General features: G+C 47.7%; 1 protein-coding gene across 2 annotated transcripts; it reads left to right on the top strand.

Moving 5' to 3' along the window:
- Positions 1–4424: 4424 nt before the first annotated feature.
- Sh3bp5l (SH3 binding domain protein 5 like) lies at positions 4425–19083 on the top strand. Of its 2 annotated transcripts, none has more exons than XM_048437786.3 (7): positions 4425–4814; positions 5286–5897; positions 11432–11494; positions 11626–11754; positions 15378–15539; positions 16627–16800; positions 17283–19083. In XM_048437786.3, the coding sequence occupies exons 2-7, from the start codon at positions 5715–5717 to the stop codon at positions 17748–17750; spliced, it is 1179 nt and encodes a 392-aa protein (XP_048293743.1). In that variant the 5' UTR covers positions 4425–4814; positions 5286–5714; the 3' UTR covers positions 17751–19083. The 2 variants fall into 2 exon arrangements, with proteins under 2 accessions (XP_048293743.1, XP_048293742.1); XM_048437785.3 differs by having other exon boundaries at positions 4425–4824.
- The last annotated feature ends 773 nt before the right edge of the window (positions 19084–19856 follow it).

Raw genomic sequence — 19856 nt, 5'->3', positions numbered from 1 at the left:
GACAAACTGCCCAATTAGGTGCTTATCAAGGGTCGTATTGTAAGGAAAAACAGAACTGGAAAACTTCATTTTGGTACACCTTCCTTGTCTCTTTTCAGTTACTACATTACCTACCACTTTTCAAATGGAATGCAGAGTTGCAATCTGACATCCAAGTTAAAGGAAAATCTGACTGTGTCTGATGTTTATAGGTTTATCTTTGTAGACACACCCACCACTCACCTTATTCATGTCAGCAGCTACATATGAGCAACTATTTTCAAGAATGAAGCACAAGTAAGAGTGAAGTTAGAACAAAAATCTGATGAACGCCTATGAACTGAAACTACTTCCTTCCACTGAACCAGATATTTATGTATTAGGTCTTCAAATATCCCACTAAGCTTTAGTTATCAGTGACTGCAAATCGGGGACCTGCCCAGAGATTTTAAGACTCTCTGAATGGAGTGCTGCATAATTAGAATCAGTATGCAAAACATTTTGTTTATATATGCTAGTAGAGATTATCAAAATTGTACATGGACACCCCCATTTTGCTAGTGTTGTGTATTTTCTGGGTGGCCCCAAATGATAGCTCTTGTCTAATGTAGGCCAGAGCAGACAAAATGTTAGATCTCAGCTGTAAAGCTTGCTGAGTGGAGCAGGGCAAGAATTCTAGGAAGTGGAGTGGGTAAAGATTTTGGGAGAGTTAACAAATGATGTGACCCCTCTTTTTCTGTAGGCTGAGATGTGAACCCAGACCCTTAAATATGCTTGTCAAATGCTCTACCACAGAGCTACATGCTCAACTACTCACAAGCTTTTCCTGGTGCCAGGGTGTCTGCACATGGCTGGCTAATGGAATATAAATAGAATATCACATGCCCTATCCATACCCAAGAGTAAGAGTATCCCTCAGTGGGAATGTCAGAACCAGCTGTATCATGTGAGACCTGTGAATGTAGAAGGCTTGCTGTAACTACTGTGTAAAGGTGGCGTTCAGTTGTATCCATCATGTTAGTATATCACTAAATATGTTTTTCATTATGTGTTTCAATTTCGGTTCCACATGCAAAACATGTCTGCTCCTGCTTCAAATTCTTTTCCAAGTAACTTCATAGTGATCAGCTGAGTTTCCAGAGATGGAGAGAACCGAGTACAGCAAAGTGAAATATAGTAATTTAGAACTAGAACAGAAAGACTGCGTTAACTGAGTCCTGAATCACAGAATGAAGGTTTTAATTAATCTCATTATTAATGGGAAAGTACATCAAAATAGATTTCAGGAAATTGAAGAAGATAAGCAAAAACTTACAAATGACATTAACAATACAAGTGTTTCTAATGCCTTGACAATTATCTTTTAAATTAAGCTAGACAGTAATCTTTTTTAAGAAAGGTTTTTATTTTTAACTATGTCTATGTGTGTGGGTATGTGTATGTGCACTGACTCCCCCAGGGCTATAATTGTGAGCTTCCTGACATGGGTTGCTAAGAACTGAATTCATTCTGAAAGAACAGCATGCTACTCTTAATTACTGAGCCATCTCTCTAGCTCTTATTAGTAATAAACTTAAAAAATGATTGGGGTTCCTGCTGCTTATCAAGTTTGGTTAACTTCAAGGTGTCAAACACTTATTCCTACAGAAAAACTAATGTTTCTTTTTACACTTTTGTAAGTAAACTGACTACGAAGAATGATCAATAAATTAGACACAAAAGCACCATGGATTGGTACAGAGCAAGGATGTAACATTGATAAGGTGTTTAAAGATCAGCCCCTTTGAAAACAAAACTCACAAGTTCATGATGTCTTAGTCTTTAAGGATGAAATTAGGCAAATAGTAAACTTAAGGGAAAAATTATGTTCCAAACTAATGCCAGCTTACAGAGCTGAGGCAGAGGGTCATGGCACTTCCAGGCCTGGAATACAATGAAACCATTTGAAAAAAATTCTCCACAACCTGTTGCTACTGCTGCTAGCCCTCTATGGCCCTTTTTCTGCCTCTGGCCTAACAAAAATAACCTCTCTTTCTCTCTTTTTAAGGCTTTCAGAATATATGTTTTTTAAAAATTTAAAAATTTATGTATATATGCGTGTGCACCATGCCCAGAGAACAGAAAAGGATGTTGGATCCCCTAGAATTGGAGTTACAGATAGTTGTGAGCCACCACCATGTGGGTTCTGGGAACTGAAGTTGAGTCCTCCCAAGAAAGACATCAAGTTCTCAGGCGTGCACAGCAATGCCTTTACCTGCTGGGCCTCTCACCAGCCCAGACCTTCATTGCTGTTTTTTTATTTCCCTCACAACATATCCTAAACTCTCTTCATTAAAAACTAGTTTTTCGCCAGTTGTGGTACTTCATGCCTTTAATCCCAGCACTTGGGGAGGGGCAGAGGCAAGTGGATCTCTGTGAGTTCCAGGACCGCCAGAGCTACAAAGTGAGACCCTGTCTCAAAAAACAAATACAATAGTAATAATAACAACAACAATTTTTTCTGAGTTGGGGAAATGGCACAGTGGTTAAGAGCACTGGCTCTTGCAGAGGACCTGGATTCAGCATCCAGCACCCACGTGACGGCTCGCAGCAACCAGAACTCTGGTTCTAGGCGATTCAATGTCCTCTTTTGATCTCTGGGAGCACCAGGCACGCATGTGGAGTTCGCATACATAAAGGCAGGCAAAACATTCATACAGAGGATAAACAAAATCTAAATAGAAAATTTTTGTTTTGTTTTTTGCTTTTTTGAGACAGGGTTTCTCTGTAGTTTTAAAGCCTGTCCTGGAACTAGCTCTTGTAGACCGGGCTGGCCTCTAACTCAGAGATCCACCTGCCTCAGCCTCCAGAGTGCTGGGATTAAAGGCGCGTGCTACCACCGCCCGGCTTAAGAATTTTTAAAACTAAAACTTTCAACTTGTGCAGTGCTAGGGACTGAACTCAGAACCTAGACAAGGGCTGTATTGCTGAGCTGTATTCCCACACTCCAGTTTTACTTTTTTTGGAGACAGTTCTGTCCCTAGGATGACCCAGTCTCTTATGTTCCATTGAAATTCCTGTTTGAGAAAGCTCAATTTTGTCAGGAGAATGTACTGTTTATTTTGGGCAACACCTGGTTGTTAATAATAATGGGTCCCAGACTTACTTTTCTTAGAGCACTTACTAAAAAGGGCCTACAATTTTGAATCCTTCCTTTTTTCCCTTTATGGTAGTGTACATATTTCTTACAGTTTAGAATTATCCTTCACAAAGAGCCAACAGTCATACATATCTTTGCAATGTAGTCATTAGGAAAGACAGGGCCTCTATCTCCTGGTCTTGGAGACACGAAAACGATCCTTTGGTCTAACTTTAGTTGGGTCTCTGACCCCTTCTCTAGGCCCACCTGCACACTATCTTGTCAAACCTGGTTTCAATAAGGAATTTTGTGTAGTAAGTTTACCAAGACCACTCCTCTACCCATCCTGCACGTCAGGATTCTCAGTATAAACACAAACCTTCCAAGACTATCTTCAGCAAGAGTCCAGTTTGGCTTAACCAGTCCCCCTTTACCCTACTTTTTCCTCTTATCAACATTCCATCCACTGACCCCAACACCGATCTTTGGCTATAAATTTCCTTTTGTTCACGCTGTAGTTGGAGTCCAATTTCTCCCCGACTGCACTGCCCCCTGCATCTCGTTCTACAATCCTTACACAGTCTTCCTGATCGTTCTTTAACAAACCACGGAATAATACTTTTTAACACGGAGAAGAATCCTACCGTTTAACTGTCAACTGGCTTATAGCATCTACAGTGAGCAGCTCTGTAATTCCTTTCCCTTCTCATTCACGTTCCTTTTAAAACACCTAAAGACCCCTACGCAATTAGGAATGCAGTTCTTGACTAGTCAAAATCTTGTAACCGCTTTACCAAACACGGGCTGTGTTGGACAGAATCCCATGGGACGAGAATTCCGCCCAGGTGCGTGCTTCATCTCCAGGGAAAAGCCTGACCCGGCTGAGGCAGTCAGCACCATGCAAACACCCCACCTTGCAGCTCTTAGCCGCTGTCCTTCTTGCCTAAGTAGCAGGGGCATCCAGACCACTCATTTATGGAGTAGGGAGTGATACACTGGGCTTAGTTTGAGCCTCGTCCTCCTCCTCAAGGCGAGCAACGCTGAGATCCCCCCCCCCCCCAATTCACGGCGTAGCTGGCGGCCAGTGAGGCCAGCCACTTAGCAGGAGCGACGGCGCCGGCGGCAGGGAGGGAGCGGGAGTTTCGCTCACTTTTCCTGACACAAAGTCCGCCGGTTTCATTGAAGTGAGAGAAATCACCTTTGGACAACGACTTTTTTAATAGCAATCCCCAGATAAGAGAGAGTCGAAGCCACCGAAACCGGAAGCAAACAACACCACTTCCTGTTTACGCTTGGAAGGGACCATCTGCAGCCACCGCCTCTATGCCGTAAAGCAAGATGTCCGCTCTCTTACGACATTATTGCTAGCACTTCCGTGGTCGGGAGGGACTCTAGGTCTCCATCACCCGCTGTAGTTTTTCTCAGAATCTCATATTCAGGCGTTCATTTCACTTAGACTCGGTGGGGATGAACCGGAAGCCAGGAAAGGCGATGTTGGACAAAGAGCGGCGCCATCTTGTACGGACGCTGAAGGCCAGCATTCCGGACGTTGAGCCCGCACAGGGCTATGCTTGTCAGTGAGGAAGGGAGGGATAGCGTTGTTACGCGATGGCATATTTCCGTTTCCTCTCCGCCGGGGCGTTTTTGGTTGGACAGTCTTGTTGCGGGGAGGGCGGGGGAAGATTGTTTGCTCCCTAGACGCTCCCTGGACAGCAAGGTAAACTGAGGTAAAGCCAGGACGGGATTTTTTGCTCTTGGTCATTAGAGATGACTAGGTCTCAGGCCTTGGGACTACGGAAGAGTGTGGGGTAGAAGCCTCGAGGCTCAGATAATCCGCAGGACTGGTGAGGCGAGGTTGAGAGGCTTAGGTGAATTGCTAAGCGGGATTGGGTGGTGGGGGACCGACTGGATCAAAGGAGGGAGTGGATTAGAGGGTGGGGGCTCAGAGGGGAGTCTGGAAGATGCTGACTAGGGAGGGGCTGGAGTGAGAGGAACAGGGACAGGGGCAGAGTCGGACCTCAAGTCCTTGAGGCCTGAGGAAAGAAGTTGAGGTGGGGACTGGTTGGACCACACAAGTGTGTGTTTGGGATACAGTGGTGTCTTTGGGAGACCCAGGACTTGGAAGAAGCTGCTGGCCAAGGTTCTGATGCTGACATCATCTATAACTTGGCCTTTGTTTCTCCTGCAGCTCCCCAGAGGCTCGTCTCTTAGCCTCTGCTCGGACTTAGCCTTCTCTCCATCTGTCACCGCAGCCTGGAGGCGCTTGCCTCCACCCTCCCGAATGGTGCTCCTCTTCGTAGGCCTCGGCCCAGGATCCAGGCCCCCTTTGCTCCTTGAGTTGGAGCTGTTGCTGCTGGGGTCTCTCGGTGGACTCCCTGTGGTGGGGTGTGAAGAACTTTCACACAGACAAGGCTTTAGTTATAGGGACCTCGCCAACACTTTGAATCTCGGCCTCTAACCGAGCGCGAGGCTGGTCCTGTACCCCTTTCCCCCCCTGCCTTTGAGAAGAGAAGCCCTTCTCTTTGACATCCAAAGCCCAGGAAGCCTCAAGCTGGGGCCCTGGTCCCAGCATGTCAGCCCTCTCTTGTGCATAGGGCTCTGCCCTCTTCCAGCCAGCATGGCTGATTTCAAAAAGGCTCCAGGAGGCCGAGAGACTCCTCAGGGGGAACTGCGGCCAGAGGTGGTAGAGGATGAAGTCCCTAGGAGCCCGGTCGCAGAGGAGCCTGGAGGAGGTGGAAGCAGCAGCAGTGAGACCAAGTTGTCCCCTAGAGAGGAGGAAGAACTGGATCCTAGGATACAGGTGAGAAGGCCAAGTGGATGGAGGGTAGGGAAGCGCAGGTTCCAGACTTGCTGAAGAGATGTCCGAGGAGGGGGGCCTTAGACTTACTCTCCCACAGTGCACTGGGGTGGGGAAGGAAAACAGGTCTGCTCACCAAGCATTGCCGTTTATCGTGACAAGTGCCAACGGAAGTGCTGATGGCGAACCAGAGCCCTGCCTGAGTGCTCGGGGTATGCTGGGTGATGGTACACTTCAGGGCAGAGAACCATTGTTCTTCTTTCTGGCTAAGCAGAGGGGCTGGGAGCCCAGATGTCTTGCATGTACTGGAGGCAAGAAGAGGTGACAGATTGGGAGGCAGTTTTGAGGTTAAGTGAGAGAATCTTTCCATTTTTCTGCCTTCTCAGCAGTGTCTCAGAATGTAGTTGTGAGATCTTTTGAGTATTTGAAAGGCACTATAAAAATTTCTGTCTGTATTTTTTTTTTAAGACAGGGTTATTTTAGACCATGGTGGCCAAGAACTCAGAGATCTGCCTGACTCTGCCTCCCAAGTGCTGGGATTAAAAGTGTGACCTTCATGCCCAGCAAAAAGCCTCTATATTGCAAGGATTTAGACCAGTTGAGATCAGTCCTTATTATACATTCCTGACTCTTGGAATTGTGGATTTACCAAAAGAATGGTAGAACGGTGTCTTGCCATGGAATGTGTCCAGTCTAGTTGGTAAGGCAGTTGTGTCAGAGACAGCAGGGAAGTGGGTATGAAGAGACTGAGCGTTGTGGCGGAGATGGCTGGCTAGGTGAAGCTGAGCTATCTGTAGTGTTTCAGGGTGCTGTCTAAGGAGGACTCTAAGGGAAGTTTCTTGGGAAAATAATGGCCTGCATGTGCCTGTGTTTGGGGTCCAACTATGCCATTTGGGTAGGTTGCATCTCTGAGGTGCTGTTATTTGGAGTAGTGATTTATTTGCTTCTAGGTAGCCAGAGCATCCTACAGTTTGGCTTCTTGGGCTTGTCTGTCAGCAAACCTTAACTGGGTAACACCAATGAATTGCAAAGAAAGCAAAGCTGGTTTTGGTGTGTGTGTGTGTGTGTGTGTGTGTGTGTGTGTGTGTGTATGAGGCTTCTCTTGGGCTGTTTGTGTGCTTGTAATGAAGGATTGGGTGAGCTAGTCTTTTCTGGCATGAGTCAGTATTTTATTTCTGCCCTACTTCATGGTGCTGAGTTGAAAACAGCTCAGCTTCTCGTGCTCATTCTAAAGACTTATCCTCCGCTGAGAAAACATAAAAAAAGTCTTGAGCCTCTGCCTCCGCCCCATGATTTGTGATTGTTGAGAAAGTTAACTTTTTTGGGGGTTAATTTGTCTATAAAGTGGGGGATTTGATTTGTCTGGTTTGCATAGCTCCCATTCACTGTGCACAGAAGTATAGAATTCTTCTTCTTCTTCTTCTTCTTTTACAAATACTTTTGCTTGTTTCTTTGGTAGCATTTATAGATCGTTAAGGAGCTCTCTCTGTTCCTCGAGGAGAAGGGCGTATAATGCACTTCTTATACCTTCCTGAAACATTGCCTGCTCTGCTCTGGAGAAGCCTTCTCTCCTGCCTTCTTCCATCTTCTTCTTGCCTCTTGTCCTGTGTACTTTCCCAGTAATCATGGAGGCAAAGGAAGTAGAACGGAGAGGCACACTTGTGCTGCACTGCCCAAAAGGTAACCACCAGAGTCCCTGTGGAAATGTAATCAGGTAGACTAAGACCCGCAGTTCTTACTGTGGTGCCGGTGCTGATGGGACATTTCTGCCACCGCAGTTCTGACAGATGAGCTCTGGGAGTGTTGGACGCCCTGAGGATGCGTAAGGTCAGCTTTGCCTCCAGGGAGCTTGCAGTGAGGGACTTGTCTCTCCTGCTAAGCCGTACAACACTTAGTGGAGCTAGTGGAGCGTGGTAGGCTGCTTGGGGAGGGAAGGCCCCACATTCTGCCTCACTTAATGACACAGGCACAGGTCAGTTCTTCAGCCTCACCAGGGGTGTAGACTTTGCCGTAGGAAAAAGCAGCCTGGCGGGAGGAATACCGCAGTTTTGAGGTGGTGGCCACAACATTTTGTCCTTCTGCATTTGTATTCTCTGGTGCCAAGGAGGTGAGTTAGCAAGTGTTCCGTGTTTGTTTTAGTGTTGACAGTGCTTGCCTGGAAAATGTGCTTCAGCTCTTTCAGGGAGTGTCCGATTTTCGGAATTCTCAACACATTTAATGTGTTTCCATTAACAGATCCATCAAAACCCACTAGGGAGTTTTCAAAAACATTTCATTTACTCTACCGAACAGGATAAGATGTGAAATTAAAGCACAGCCAGGGCCGAGTCCACTAGGCTAGGGGTGGCCCAGAGGCAGGGCCTATTTTGGAATTTTTTGAATTTCTCGGAAATGCTTATCCTCAGGGTGAGGCTCCCTAATGTGGGACTGGGTTTCCATGGCTGACAGGCAGGTAGCTATTGTCTGTCATCTGGTGGGATGTCTCTGGAAGTAGACTGGAGACTAGCCTGTACCTGCCTGTAGTATGTGTTTACCCCTTCAGAAAAGGTCGTGTCTTCATCAAGGTTTCACTGGATCATTGGAGTTCCTCAAGTCCTCCAGCTTTTGGAAAGAGGGTTAGTGGATGGAGTGGGGTGTGTTGGTCAGAGGGATTGGTGGTACTATGTTCGGCTCTACTTTCTTTTTGATGGATACCTTTTTTTTTTAAAGGATACGTGGATACCCTTGCTTTACTCCAATTCTTCAGGGTTACTTTGCAACCTTAGCATCCTCATTTTCATCTGTTAGTTTAACTCTCAAAGTACAGTCATCATCACCCTGGCCCTGCTTACTCATCTTCTGCTTGGGCTTTTGGTGGTTTGTGGAAGAGGACCAGGGGCATCCAAGGGTGGGGCAGAAACATTGTAGTCAAGCATCCATGCTTTGACTCAGTGGCCTGGCCTTCTGGGAATGCACCCAGAGTGCCCCAAGAAGGTCATCTTCCTGCTGGCTGCTGGCTTTCTGACAGATGATGCATGCTGACTCAGACCCTGTCCTCCCTGAATTCCATTTTCGCTGTGTGCCAGGAGTTCCTGGTGGAACAGGCCAAATGGAATGTGTTGCTGACTGTCCACAACAGCACTTTGGGTGCTCAGCGGCTACCACTTTACCATGATGCTTCAGTGTGACTGTTCCTCCCTGCTTACCATGCCCATCCGTCTGTGGGGGGCTTCTCTTGGTTCTATTTGAGCTTTGTGGGCACTAGTTATACCTATCAGCAGGCTTTGTCTTTTCTTTCTTTCTTTTTTATTTTTTTGAGACAGGGTTTCTCTGTATAGCCCTGGCTGTCTTGGAACTTATTGGACACATGGGAGCAGTTTCCTGAACTTTTAGTTTTTCAGTGTCTTTTCAAAATGTGCACTTGTGTGTCTGTTTATGAAATAAGTGGGCTCTTTCATTCCAACCCAACCCCCCTCACTGGGTTGCTGGAAGGACCAAGTCAGGCGAATGGCAGCCAACATCACATCTATGCAGAGGGGGCAAGATGGTTGAGTTGCTGTCTAATGGCTGTCATGGATGAACATCAGGCAGACTGCATGGACTGGTGGAGGTAGCGCCTGGAGCTGAGCGCCTGCAGCTGAGCACCTGCCCTGTGGAGCCTGTGACTAAGTACCTGGCATTTCCCAATACAGAGCCCTTGGCACAGCCCAGCTCTCTAACGGGTATCCTCAGATTCCCAGGATCTGTAATTGAATGAATATGTTCTCTTAGGCAAGGGAGAATGATTTGTAGCCAGCACATTTCTTAGCTCCCTGTGCCATCACTGAGAGATCTAGGGTGATTCCATGCTCTTCTCTCAGGCCCAGGGACCAGTGAGACTTTCCAACAAGTAGGTCTAGTGATTTTTCCCCTAAGATTCCTCCTTGCCACTACCAGATCATTGCATGGGGTGCGGGGCAGGGATGTGTGTGTGTGTGTGTGGCTTCTGAGATGACTTAGTGGTTAAGGGCATGTACTGCTCTTACAGGGACCTGAGTTAAGTTCGCAGCACCCATGTTGGGCAGCCCATAACCAGCTGTAACTCCAGGGGAATTTGATGCCTTGGCCTCTACAGGCACCTGCACTCACATGCACACCCCTCATCCTATACTCATAATTAGTAAAATGAATAGATAAGAAAAGTTGTACTACATTGGATGGGATCTGGTCAGAAAACCTCTTGGAACCCTTCCCTTCCCTGGTCTTTGGTCTTCATCTTGATCATCCAACAAGCCTTTGTGTTTCTGTGTCCTACATTTCCTTGGGGTCTTTCCCCTCTTCTTCCTCTTGGAACACAGTAAATAGCTTTCACTTCTGTTCCTGTGATCCCTCCAGCTTTCCTTCCATTGCTCAGATTTGTCATCTTACATCACAGACTGAGCGGCCCCAGGCTCTAGGGGCTCACTTTGCCAACTGGGTCTCTATTTTCTGCTCTTCCTATGGTGTCTGTCTCACTGGTCTTTCTTTGTGCCCTCAACTTGTCTCCCTGGAGCACTTGCTCTCCTTTGCCTTCTTGCTGGGAAGAGGGGCTCCAGGCATCTTGCTCCGGCTTTTTCTTGCCCAGGTAGGTGATCTTGCGGTCTAGGGGCCCCTTGTACCTGTCTTCACATAGGTTTACTGCTGCCAAGAACCTTCTGCTCACTGATGGGAGTCACCACCTCTGTGTGTACTGTGTTCTAAATTCTTCTTCCCTCCCTTCCTCTCTTCTTCCCTCCCTCCCTCCCTCCCTCCCTCCCTCCCTCCCTCCCTCCCTCCTTCCCTCCCTCCCTCCTCTTTCCTTCTTTCCTTCCTTCCTCTGGTGCTCTTAACCTCTGAGCCATCTCTCCAGCTCCACTCTTTTTTTCTCTACATTCTTTTAAAAGATTTATTTATTTTATGTATGTGTCTTGCTTGCATATATATATGTGGACCATGTTCATGCAATGCCCTTGGAGGCTAGAAGAGAACCCTAGATCCCCTGGAGCTGGACTTGCAGGTGCTTGTGACCTACCATGTGGGTGCTGGGACCTGAACCTGGTACCTCTGTTAGAGCAACACGTAGTCTTAAACCCTGAGCCATCTCTCCAGGCTCTGTGCTCACATTTTTCTCAAAGTACTGAGCAGTAAGTATCTAGTAAGCATGTGCTAAGTGTGTGACCCTCCTGGCCCAGTAAGGAGAATCCTTTATCTTCTAGAAAACTTCCCCCATCAAGAGGAAGTAGTGCGTTCTGGTGGAGAGTGAGGCTCACTGCTGCTGCTCTGTGTGTGGTAGGACCGCATTCCCTGAACTGGGGTTTCCTCATCCTTGCAATGGGGGTCTGCCTACTCAGTTAAGTGGAACTGTGAAGATTACATGAGACTGTCCTCTGGCCCAGACAGGGTGCCACTGGAACAGTTCCTCCAGCATTTCTTAGCCCTTTTTCAAGTGACTCACTTTGCTCCCCAGTCTGCTGGGACTTTCCCTCTGTTTTTCCTCCCTGCCTAGTGTAGTTCACCTGAGGTTCCCCACGCCTGTTCTAACTCACACCCTTCTTTGGCAGGAGGAGCTGGAACATCTGAACCAGGCTAGCGAGGAGATCAACCAGGTGGAGCTACAGCTAGATGTGAGTGTCTCATTCCTCACACCCCTGGGTTGGCCTCTGGGGATTTCTCTATTTGTGTTTTCCTAGGTGGAGACAGTGGTGTGTCTGAGAAATGAGATTCTGAGACCTGTATGCTTGCTTTGCCCTTCTAGGAGGCCAGGACCACTTATCGGAGGATCCTGCAGGAGTCTGCAAGAAAGCTTAACACACAGGGCTCTCACCTGGGGAGCTGTATTGAGAAGGCCCGGCCCTACTATGAGGCTCGGCGACTGGCTAAGGAGGTATGCCTGTGTTTTTGCTACTGTGACAAACACTAAGACCTTGGGGGAGTTAAGGGTTTCTTAAATTTCCATCACTGATGGAAGTCAGGGCAACAACCCAAGCAAGAACTGGGACAGGACCATGAGGAACCTGCTTGCTGGCTCACTTGAGGGCTTATACTCAGCTAGCATTCCTAGGACCACCTGCTCAGGGAATGTGCCACCCATAGTGGGCTGGACCTTTTACATCAATTAGCAATCAAGACAATGCCCTATAAACATGCCCACAGGCTGGTCTGATCTGGACAATTCCCCAGCTGAGATTCCCTTTCAGGTGACTCTAGGTTGTGTCTACTTGACAGAACTAAGCAGCTGGGCAGTTGGACCTACAATCAGGGAGGGCTTCCTGCAGGGTCTGTTTCTGGACTCAATCTCTATATGGAGTTGAGAATAAGGCACCTTACTTAAGGGTATGGGCATGCTCTGAACGGCCTGTGAGTTGAGGTTCTTACAGTTGTAGGAAATGGGCTCAGTGGGCCAGTGAGATGGCTCAGTGGATAAAGGCACCTCCTCTCCGGGGCCTGATAGAGGGGCCTGATGACGTGCGTTCATTCACTGGAGTCCACATGGTGAAAGGAGAGAGCTGACTCCTGTGTATTGTCTTCTGACCACATGCATTATGTGGCATTTGTGCGCACTTTCTCTCTCTCTCTCTCTCTCTCTCTCTCTCACTCGCACGCACGCACGCACGCACACACATGTAAATACATAAAATGTAAGAAATTGAACTCATGGTCAAGAAATGGTTGTGTGGAGGTATTGGGTCTTGTCCAGAAAGTTTCGTTCAGTCTTACTAATGGCTTCATTCTTTCTATCCTTCCTTCTCCCTTCTCCTCTTCACTCCTCTCTCCTGTCCCCCCGCCACCCCATTTCCCTGGGCTTCATCAAACCCGGGGTCTTGGGAATATCAGACAAGGACACTCCTGTGGTGTTCCACCCATAGGCCCCACCTGCTAATGTTTATATGTCTTCTGTGTTTAAATAGTTAGGATTCAGGGTATATCTAGGATATCCACTCTGACATCCTACTGTTTTCTCTTTCTTTGTTTCTTACTCTCTTCCCTCCACCTCCCTTTCCCTTCCATCCTTTCCTCCTTCTCTCCCTTCCTTCTTTCTCCTTTTCGAGACAGTGTCTCTCTAAGTAGCTCTGGCTGTTCTGGAACTCTATATAGAACAGGCTGGCCTTAAACTCAGAGAGATTTGCTTACTTCTGCCTCGTCTCCTGAGTGCTGAGATTAAAAGCTTGGGCCATTAAAAGCATCTCTGAGTGCTTGAGATTAAAATTACACCTGGCTCGATTAATGATACTGTTTATTTATTTTTTTGTCATTTGTTATTATTATTATTTTTTGAGGCAGGGTTTCTCTGTGTAACAGTCCTGGTGTCCTAAAACTTGCTTTGTAGACCAGGCTGTCCTCAAACTCACTGAGATTTTCCTGCCTTTGCCTCCCAATTGTTGGGATTAAAAACATGCGCCACCACTGCCTTGGAATATTTATTATTATTAATGGGAATAGGTTTTTGTTTATCTCAAAATATATAAGCAATATGGTTTCTACACTGAATTCTTCATTTAGGTATATATTATCACTGTACTTCAAATCACCTGTAATTCAAATTTCATTACAAAATTGTGTCCAACGTAGGCATTTTACATATGAGAACCACTTCTTAGTAACTTGCATTTTTTCAGAGTTTTCATTTTGAACCAAATTTGCATTTAATAACAAAAAAGAATTTCTAATTATATATGAATTAAAATATAGAAATAGTAGTAAGAGGGAAAAGTTGGTGTTCTCCTACTCCTCAGCAGCCTATTTTTTTGTTTTCCAGATATTTCTTAAATTTGCACATACGATAGATTTAGCTTTAAATATAATTTGATAATTAGCAGTCATTCAAAACCAAACACATGAACAAACTCGTTGCTTAGGAACATTTACAATTATTTCTTCTTGAGTTTTTACAATTTTATTGACACTGCCAAATTTGGTAGAGTTGCCTTTTTACAGTAATTCTGTTTATAAATCTCATTATGCTACAACCTGTAACAAAAAGTTTGACTTGGTAATTTATGCCATTTACTTTGTCAAATGTGAACCTATTACTGCTTTAGAGAAGTGCAGGAGATTGATTAGGTTGTGTGAGAAGTCTGATCTGTTAAAAAGTAAGTACATGCCAAATTTGAGCAGCTGAAATCCTTGAACTGATTCCTGATTCATGTGGCTGCTTAACCCTGTTTGTGCTCAGTATATGTATGTCATGCCAACTCTAAAAGCCAGTATGTTATTGCTATGAATCTGTTTCTTTGGATGCTATAAGCAGCTGAGCATGCGTTCTTCTCTTTACTATTATTTCTAGATTTCGCTTTTTTTGTTTTAAAAACTACTTGGGTGTATATTTTACAAAAGTAGAGTCATATAATATGTTACTATCTTTGTTCCTTCATTTTACCTGTGTTACTGTGTTATAACATAATACCAAAGCTATAGACAGCCACCTTCTAGTGATGAAGTGCTTTCTGGGGCTGAGAAATGGTTCAGTTGTGAAGAAGTGTTTTGGTACTGAGTCACAGCTCCACCCTGTGTCATACTTTGTAAGCTCAACAGCTATTTCCTTCCTTCCTTCCTTCCTTCCTTCCTTCCTTCCTTCCTTCCTTCCTTCCTCCTTCCCTCCCTCACTCCCTATCTATCTCTATCTATCTATCTATCTATCTATCTATCTATCTATCTATCTATCTATCTATCTATCTATCTATCTATCTATCTAGAGACAGGGTCTCTCCATGAGTCCTGGTTGTTCTGGAGCTTATTATGTGAACCAGGCTGGCCTCAATCTTGAACTCACAGAGTTCTGCCTGTCTTTGCCTTCTTAGTATTGGGATTAAAGGTGTGTACCATCATGCCCAGCTGTGCTGTTTCCATTTGTAAGACATACTCTTTTCTGTTTTCTGTCAACCTGGAAGTGTGGGTTTGCTTCCAGGTTTTTGCTTGCCTATTACTGGTTGAATATCTCTTATCTTAATTTTGGATGGAGGATGTATCAGATGTTAAACTGGTAGCGGATGCTATGCTTGATCTTAGCCAGTGAGCCGAGAAGTAGTCTTTATCTTAATTTTGGGCTAAGAAGTATTTTGGGCTTTTTTCCCAGATTTTGGGATATATGCCTATATATAATGACCTACCTTGAAGATGACAATCAAACCAAAACAGGGAATTCATGCAAATTTCATAAACATCCTATACATATAACCTGATATACACAAATATTTTTATTTAAAAATAGTTGTTTAATTATGTGCGCTTGCGAGCGTACACACACACACACACACACACACACACAGAGTCTGGCTAGATTTCATGGGGCTACAATACCCTGGCAGCAGTATCTTCTTCATGTTTCTACATTTCGTTTTCGAATCTGTAGAGCATTGCTTTGATGGCATCTATTCTTAGTGTGGTTTGGGAACTGGAGCTGACAGTATAAGTAGGCCCTCCTCTTTGTCTTTCCTTACCCCTTTGAGGGATCTTATGGGTGACTGGGGTCCTTCAGGACTCTCCATCCTGATGGCCCTCTCCCCACAGGCCCAGCAGGAGACACAGAAAGCAGCATTGCGCTACGAGCGGGCTGTGAGCATGCACAATGCCGCCCGGGAGATGGTCTTCGTGGCTGAGCAGGGTGTCATGGCTGACAAAAATCGACTGGACCCTACCTGGCAGGAGATGCTCAACCATGCTACCTGTAAGGTAAGGGGTTGCTCCCTTTTATGTTGCTTCGTCTTACCTCCTCACCCCTTCTGCTCTCTCTCCCCCTCCAGCCTTCCCTTAGCTTTGGTTTCATTTAGGGCGGAATCTGTCCTACCGCTGCCCAGTGCTTCCATTCTAACATTTCCCTCTTAGGAGGCCTCCTCTACTCTCCTCTGTCCTCTGGGTGGGGCTGACCCATGAGCTGCTTCCAGGCAGTGGCTTTGGATTCAGTACCTACGTGTTAGGTTCAGCCGTGTAAGTCCCTGTTCCTGTTCCAGGAAGTTTCCCTTCACTGTCTTGCACTCTGCCAGTGTATCTTTTTGTGCCATTCCCAGGCTCCTAAAAGTAGACTGGGAAAGGGGGCACCCTGGCATGGGCTCACTGTGCCTCCTTCAGCTTGTTCGTGGCATGTGTCAGCTCCTGGGTAGTGACTGTGTCTTTCAGTTTTGGATGCCTAGAGAAGACACTTTATCCTATTGTGAGCTTCATGAATGGGTGTGGGTGTGTTGGGTAACCGTAGGGATGGGGACACCCGCGAGCTTGTCTGGTTCTCTACTTCTGGAAATCTCCTGGTTCCATGCTGTTCTGGGCTACACACAGATAGGGAGCGTGTGGAAACTAGGAGAAGCCAGCATGCCTCCATGGCTTTCCATAGGCAGCGCCTCCTGTCCTGCACTTCTAGCCACTGGCACTGAGGGGTCCCTCAGGATTATTTGGTTGCTCACTTGCAGTGTGCTTGAGGGAATTCAGCCACTCTTAGGGAATGAGCTGGCTGTATCACCCTTCCATGGTATCAGCAAAGCTGAGTGGCATGTCATACAGGCGATGACAGGCAAGACTGTGGGGAAGAAGTGTTTACAGAGGCAAGTGCTTGAGATCTGTGTCTGAAAGAGATGGTAAGAAGCTCTTGCTGTCCCCAATCCCTGTCTGTCTCACTTTGTAGACAGTGCAGGTGTGGGGGGGTGGACTTTGTGGACATTCCTTTTCAGGTTCCCCCAGGGCAATGTGCATTTTGGCAGCCTAGGGAGTCCTGGGGATGTATGTATACCAGCTCATTAATGTGTGTCCTGCTTCTTATCTGGGCCAGGTGAATGAGGCAGAGGAAGAGCGGCTTCGAGGTGAGCGGGAGCATCAGCGTGTGACTCGACTGTGCCAGCAGGCTGAAGCTCGGGTCCAGGCCCTGCAGAAGACCCTCCGGCGAGCCATTGGCAAGAGCCGCCCCTACTTTGAGCTCAAGGCCCAGTTCAGCCAAATCCTGGAGGTAGCTAAGCTTGAAGAATGGGCCGGTAGAGGAAGTGCTGGTGTGCTTCTTTGGGCAGTGCTGGGGACTGATGAGGGTAAAACCTTGCCAGATCAGCCAGTGCTCTAGCAAGCTCAAAAGGACCCTGCAGGAGTGGGAGGCCCGAGTGAGCGGTTTGAGCTGGTAGAGAACATTGATCAAGAAGCAAAGGTAAATGAGGAAAGTGAGAATTGGTGGAAGCTGGGAATGGGGGCAAACCAGCCAGATGCAGAGGAAGAATGGAGAGAAGGGAAGAAAGGAGGAGGAGGAGCCAATGGGAGGAAGGCTGGGTGGGGCTCAGGTGAGGAGGGACATTCAGAGGGTGTAGCAGGGCTGGAAAAGGCATTGCAGCTCAGTGTTGTTGAGGGTATCTAGGGGCTCTGGGGTAGGAGGCTGACCTTAGGGAAGAGTGCTGAGTGGGTACAGAAGACATCTTATGGGTAACCACCTGTCTCCCCCTGCAGGAGCACAAGGCCAAGGTGACAGAACTGGAGCAGCAGGTGGCACAGGCCAAGACCCGCTACTCAGTGGCTCTGCGTAACTTGGAGCAGATCAGCGAGCAAATTCATGCCCGGCGCCGGGGCTTGCCTCCTCACCCCTTGGGTCCACGACGATCCTCCCCTGTGGGGGCTGAAGCTGGTCCTGAGGGCATTGAGGATGGAGACAGTGGGATTGAAGGGGCAGAGGGCGGGGGCCTGGAAGAGGGCAGCAGCCTTGGGCCTGGTCCAGGCCCAGATACGGACACACTGAGCCTGTTAAGCCTGCGCACCGTGGCCTCTGACCTGCAGAAGTGTGATTCAGTGGAGCACCTGCGTGGCCTCTCAGACCATGCCAGTCTAGATGGCCAGGAGCTGGGACCCCAGAGTCGGGGACGCCGGGGAAGTGATGGTGGAGCCCGAGGGGGCCGGCACCAGCGCAGTGTCAGCCTGTAGCTTTGTGCGGTGTGCTGGCTTGACTTCAATATGGGCAATCAGGGCCCCGCAGGCCTTTTTCTCCTCGAGTCCTGTCTGCCCCAGGTCTGGTCTGCAGCCTTCCCTGGGCAAGGTCAACTGTGTCTCAGTCCTGTGTCCCTGGCTTTCTCACTGTTCCTTCTCAGGAGGCAGCTCTCTCTTTGCCTTACCCACCCAGAAGGCTTGCGCTCTGGCCCTGTCTCCTCTTCCTCTCCTGGCACTTGAGTTTCTCTGATGCTCTCTGATGTCCTCTTCCGACCTGACTTCTATCTGTCTGACTTTTCCCCTCAGGGAACTTGGTCGAAAAGACGCAGGAAGGTCATGTGAGAACACGTGTCCTAGCCCAAGTGGTTGGACAGGTCCTCACCTGTTGCTTCCTGGCATCGTCTTCCCAGAAGGCAGCTCCCCAGGGTGCCCTAGATATGCTGCTGAGTCCCGGCAGCCTGTGCTCTTGTCCTTCTGTCCTAGCCTGCCTGTGAGCAATGTGTAAGCTGTCCGTGTGCCTCTGGAAGACACTACCTTCTGTCAGTGCGCCCCTGTGACCTTCGCTGCTGTGCTGTGTGTCCCTAATTCAGTGTCAGGTGGAGGAGCCCAACCTTGTTACCAATGTGGCGATTAGGACCAACTCAAATGGCCCCTGTCTGTGTGGTTCGTCTACAGCTGGGCTGGGCCCTTCTCATTGCCAAGGTGCTAGTAGGTCCCTGATGGGGTCTATGCTGGAGGGTAGAGATGTGAGATTCTCAAGGCTGAGACCTTGCCATCCCCACCTGCCTCCTCATGTGTGGCTCTGGGCTTGCTTTTTTGGGGGTAGAGGTTGAACTGGAGCTTGGCACCCTCCTACAGGGTGGCATTAGGGAATTTGGTGCTCAATTGTTCTCTATTGCTCTTCCTCACGCCAGATAGTACCTACTCCAGGAACCTTTGGGAGCGCTTTAAGCACAGATGCAAAGCCTCCTGTGTGTGGGAGGAGTCGACCTGAAGTGAGGGGTCCCAGCCTCAAAGAGCAGCTCTGGGTGCTGGTGCTCCTGGGTTGTGTGAAGGGAAACCACACCAGATCTGGGTGCCTTGGAAGAGCTGACCTCCTGCCCCATCAGGAGGATGGGGAGGGGGCTTGCCCAGGACTGGGGGAAGAGCACCCATGTCTCGCATGGCAGCTCCCAATTTTCAGGTTTGAGGATGGTCACGATGAGAACCGTGGGGTTTGAGGTGGCTGTTCAGGAAGACGAGAAATGAGGACACGCGTGTGCGAGTGCATGTGCTGGTGTGTGTGGGAAAGGGTCAGTCCTGGTTATTTAATAAAATAGTTTATGTAACAGCCTTGAGTACTGTCTGGTCACACACAGGCTATGTGGACAAGGCTGGGTAACCAGAAGACTGTGTGTAATGAGTGCCGGGGTTGCTGCAGAGGGCCTAAGGGTTGGCGTGACCATTGTTGGGACTAAGACTCCAGAGTGCTGGCACGGCACATAGTGTCCTGGGTGTGTCCGCACATAAGCATTAAGGAAGGGAAGGGATCAAATTAGGGATGCTTGATTATTAAGTATGTCGTGGCATTGAATCTGCAACATCATGACATTCACATAGGTAGTGACTCTCGAGTTGGAGCATGTCTGACGTGTTCACATAGTGACTCCTGAGTTGGAGCATGTCTGACATGGTCACATAGGTAGTGACTCCTGAGTTGGAGCATGTCTGACGTGTTCACATAGGTAGTGACTCCTGAGTTGGAGCATGTCTGACGTGTTCACACAGGTAGTGGTGACTCCTGAGTTGGAGCATGTCTGACATTCACATAGTGACTCTTGAGTTGGAGCATGTCTGACATGGTCACATAGGTAGTGACTCCTGACTTGGAGCATGTCTGGCTATAGGTAGGAGAGGTCTGAGTGTATTTAGACAAGGATGGGAGAGACCTGTGAAAAATCCAGTAAATCGGGTCCACAAGGAGCCTTGGAGGTGAAGATTGGACTGGAGCTGAGCCTTGCCACTTCCCAGTGCCTTCTAAACAGATGTGACCCACATCTGTAATCCTATCATTCAGGAGAAGGAAGAATGATCAGAAGTTTGAAGTCACCTTCAGCTACTTAA

The sequence above is a fragment of the Myodes glareolus genome, chromosome 9, assembly GCF_982192425.1.
Source record: "Myodes glareolus chromosome 9, mMyoGla1.1, whole genome shotgun sequence".
Taxonomy (NCBI): domain Eukaryota; kingdom Metazoa; phylum Chordata; class Mammalia; order Rodentia; family Cricetidae; genus Myodes; species Myodes glareolus.
This window is presented reverse-complemented; position numbering and strand designations above follow the sequence as displayed.

Excerpts from the sequence above, each read along its gene's own strand:
- Sh3bp5l (XM_048437786.3), top strand. The coding sequence starts at position 5,715 with ATGGCTGATTTCAAAAAGGCTCCAGGAGGCCGAGAGACTCCTCAGGGG. Across the intron at positions 5,898-11,431 it reads AACTGGATCCTAGGATACAG|GAGGAGCTGGAACATCTGAA; the intron begins GTGAGAAGGCCA and ends CTTCTTTGGCAG. Across the intron at positions 15,540-16,626 it reads TCAACCATGCTACCTGTAAG|GTGAATGAGGCAGAGGAAGA; the intron begins GTAAGGGGTTGC and ends TATCTGGGCCAG.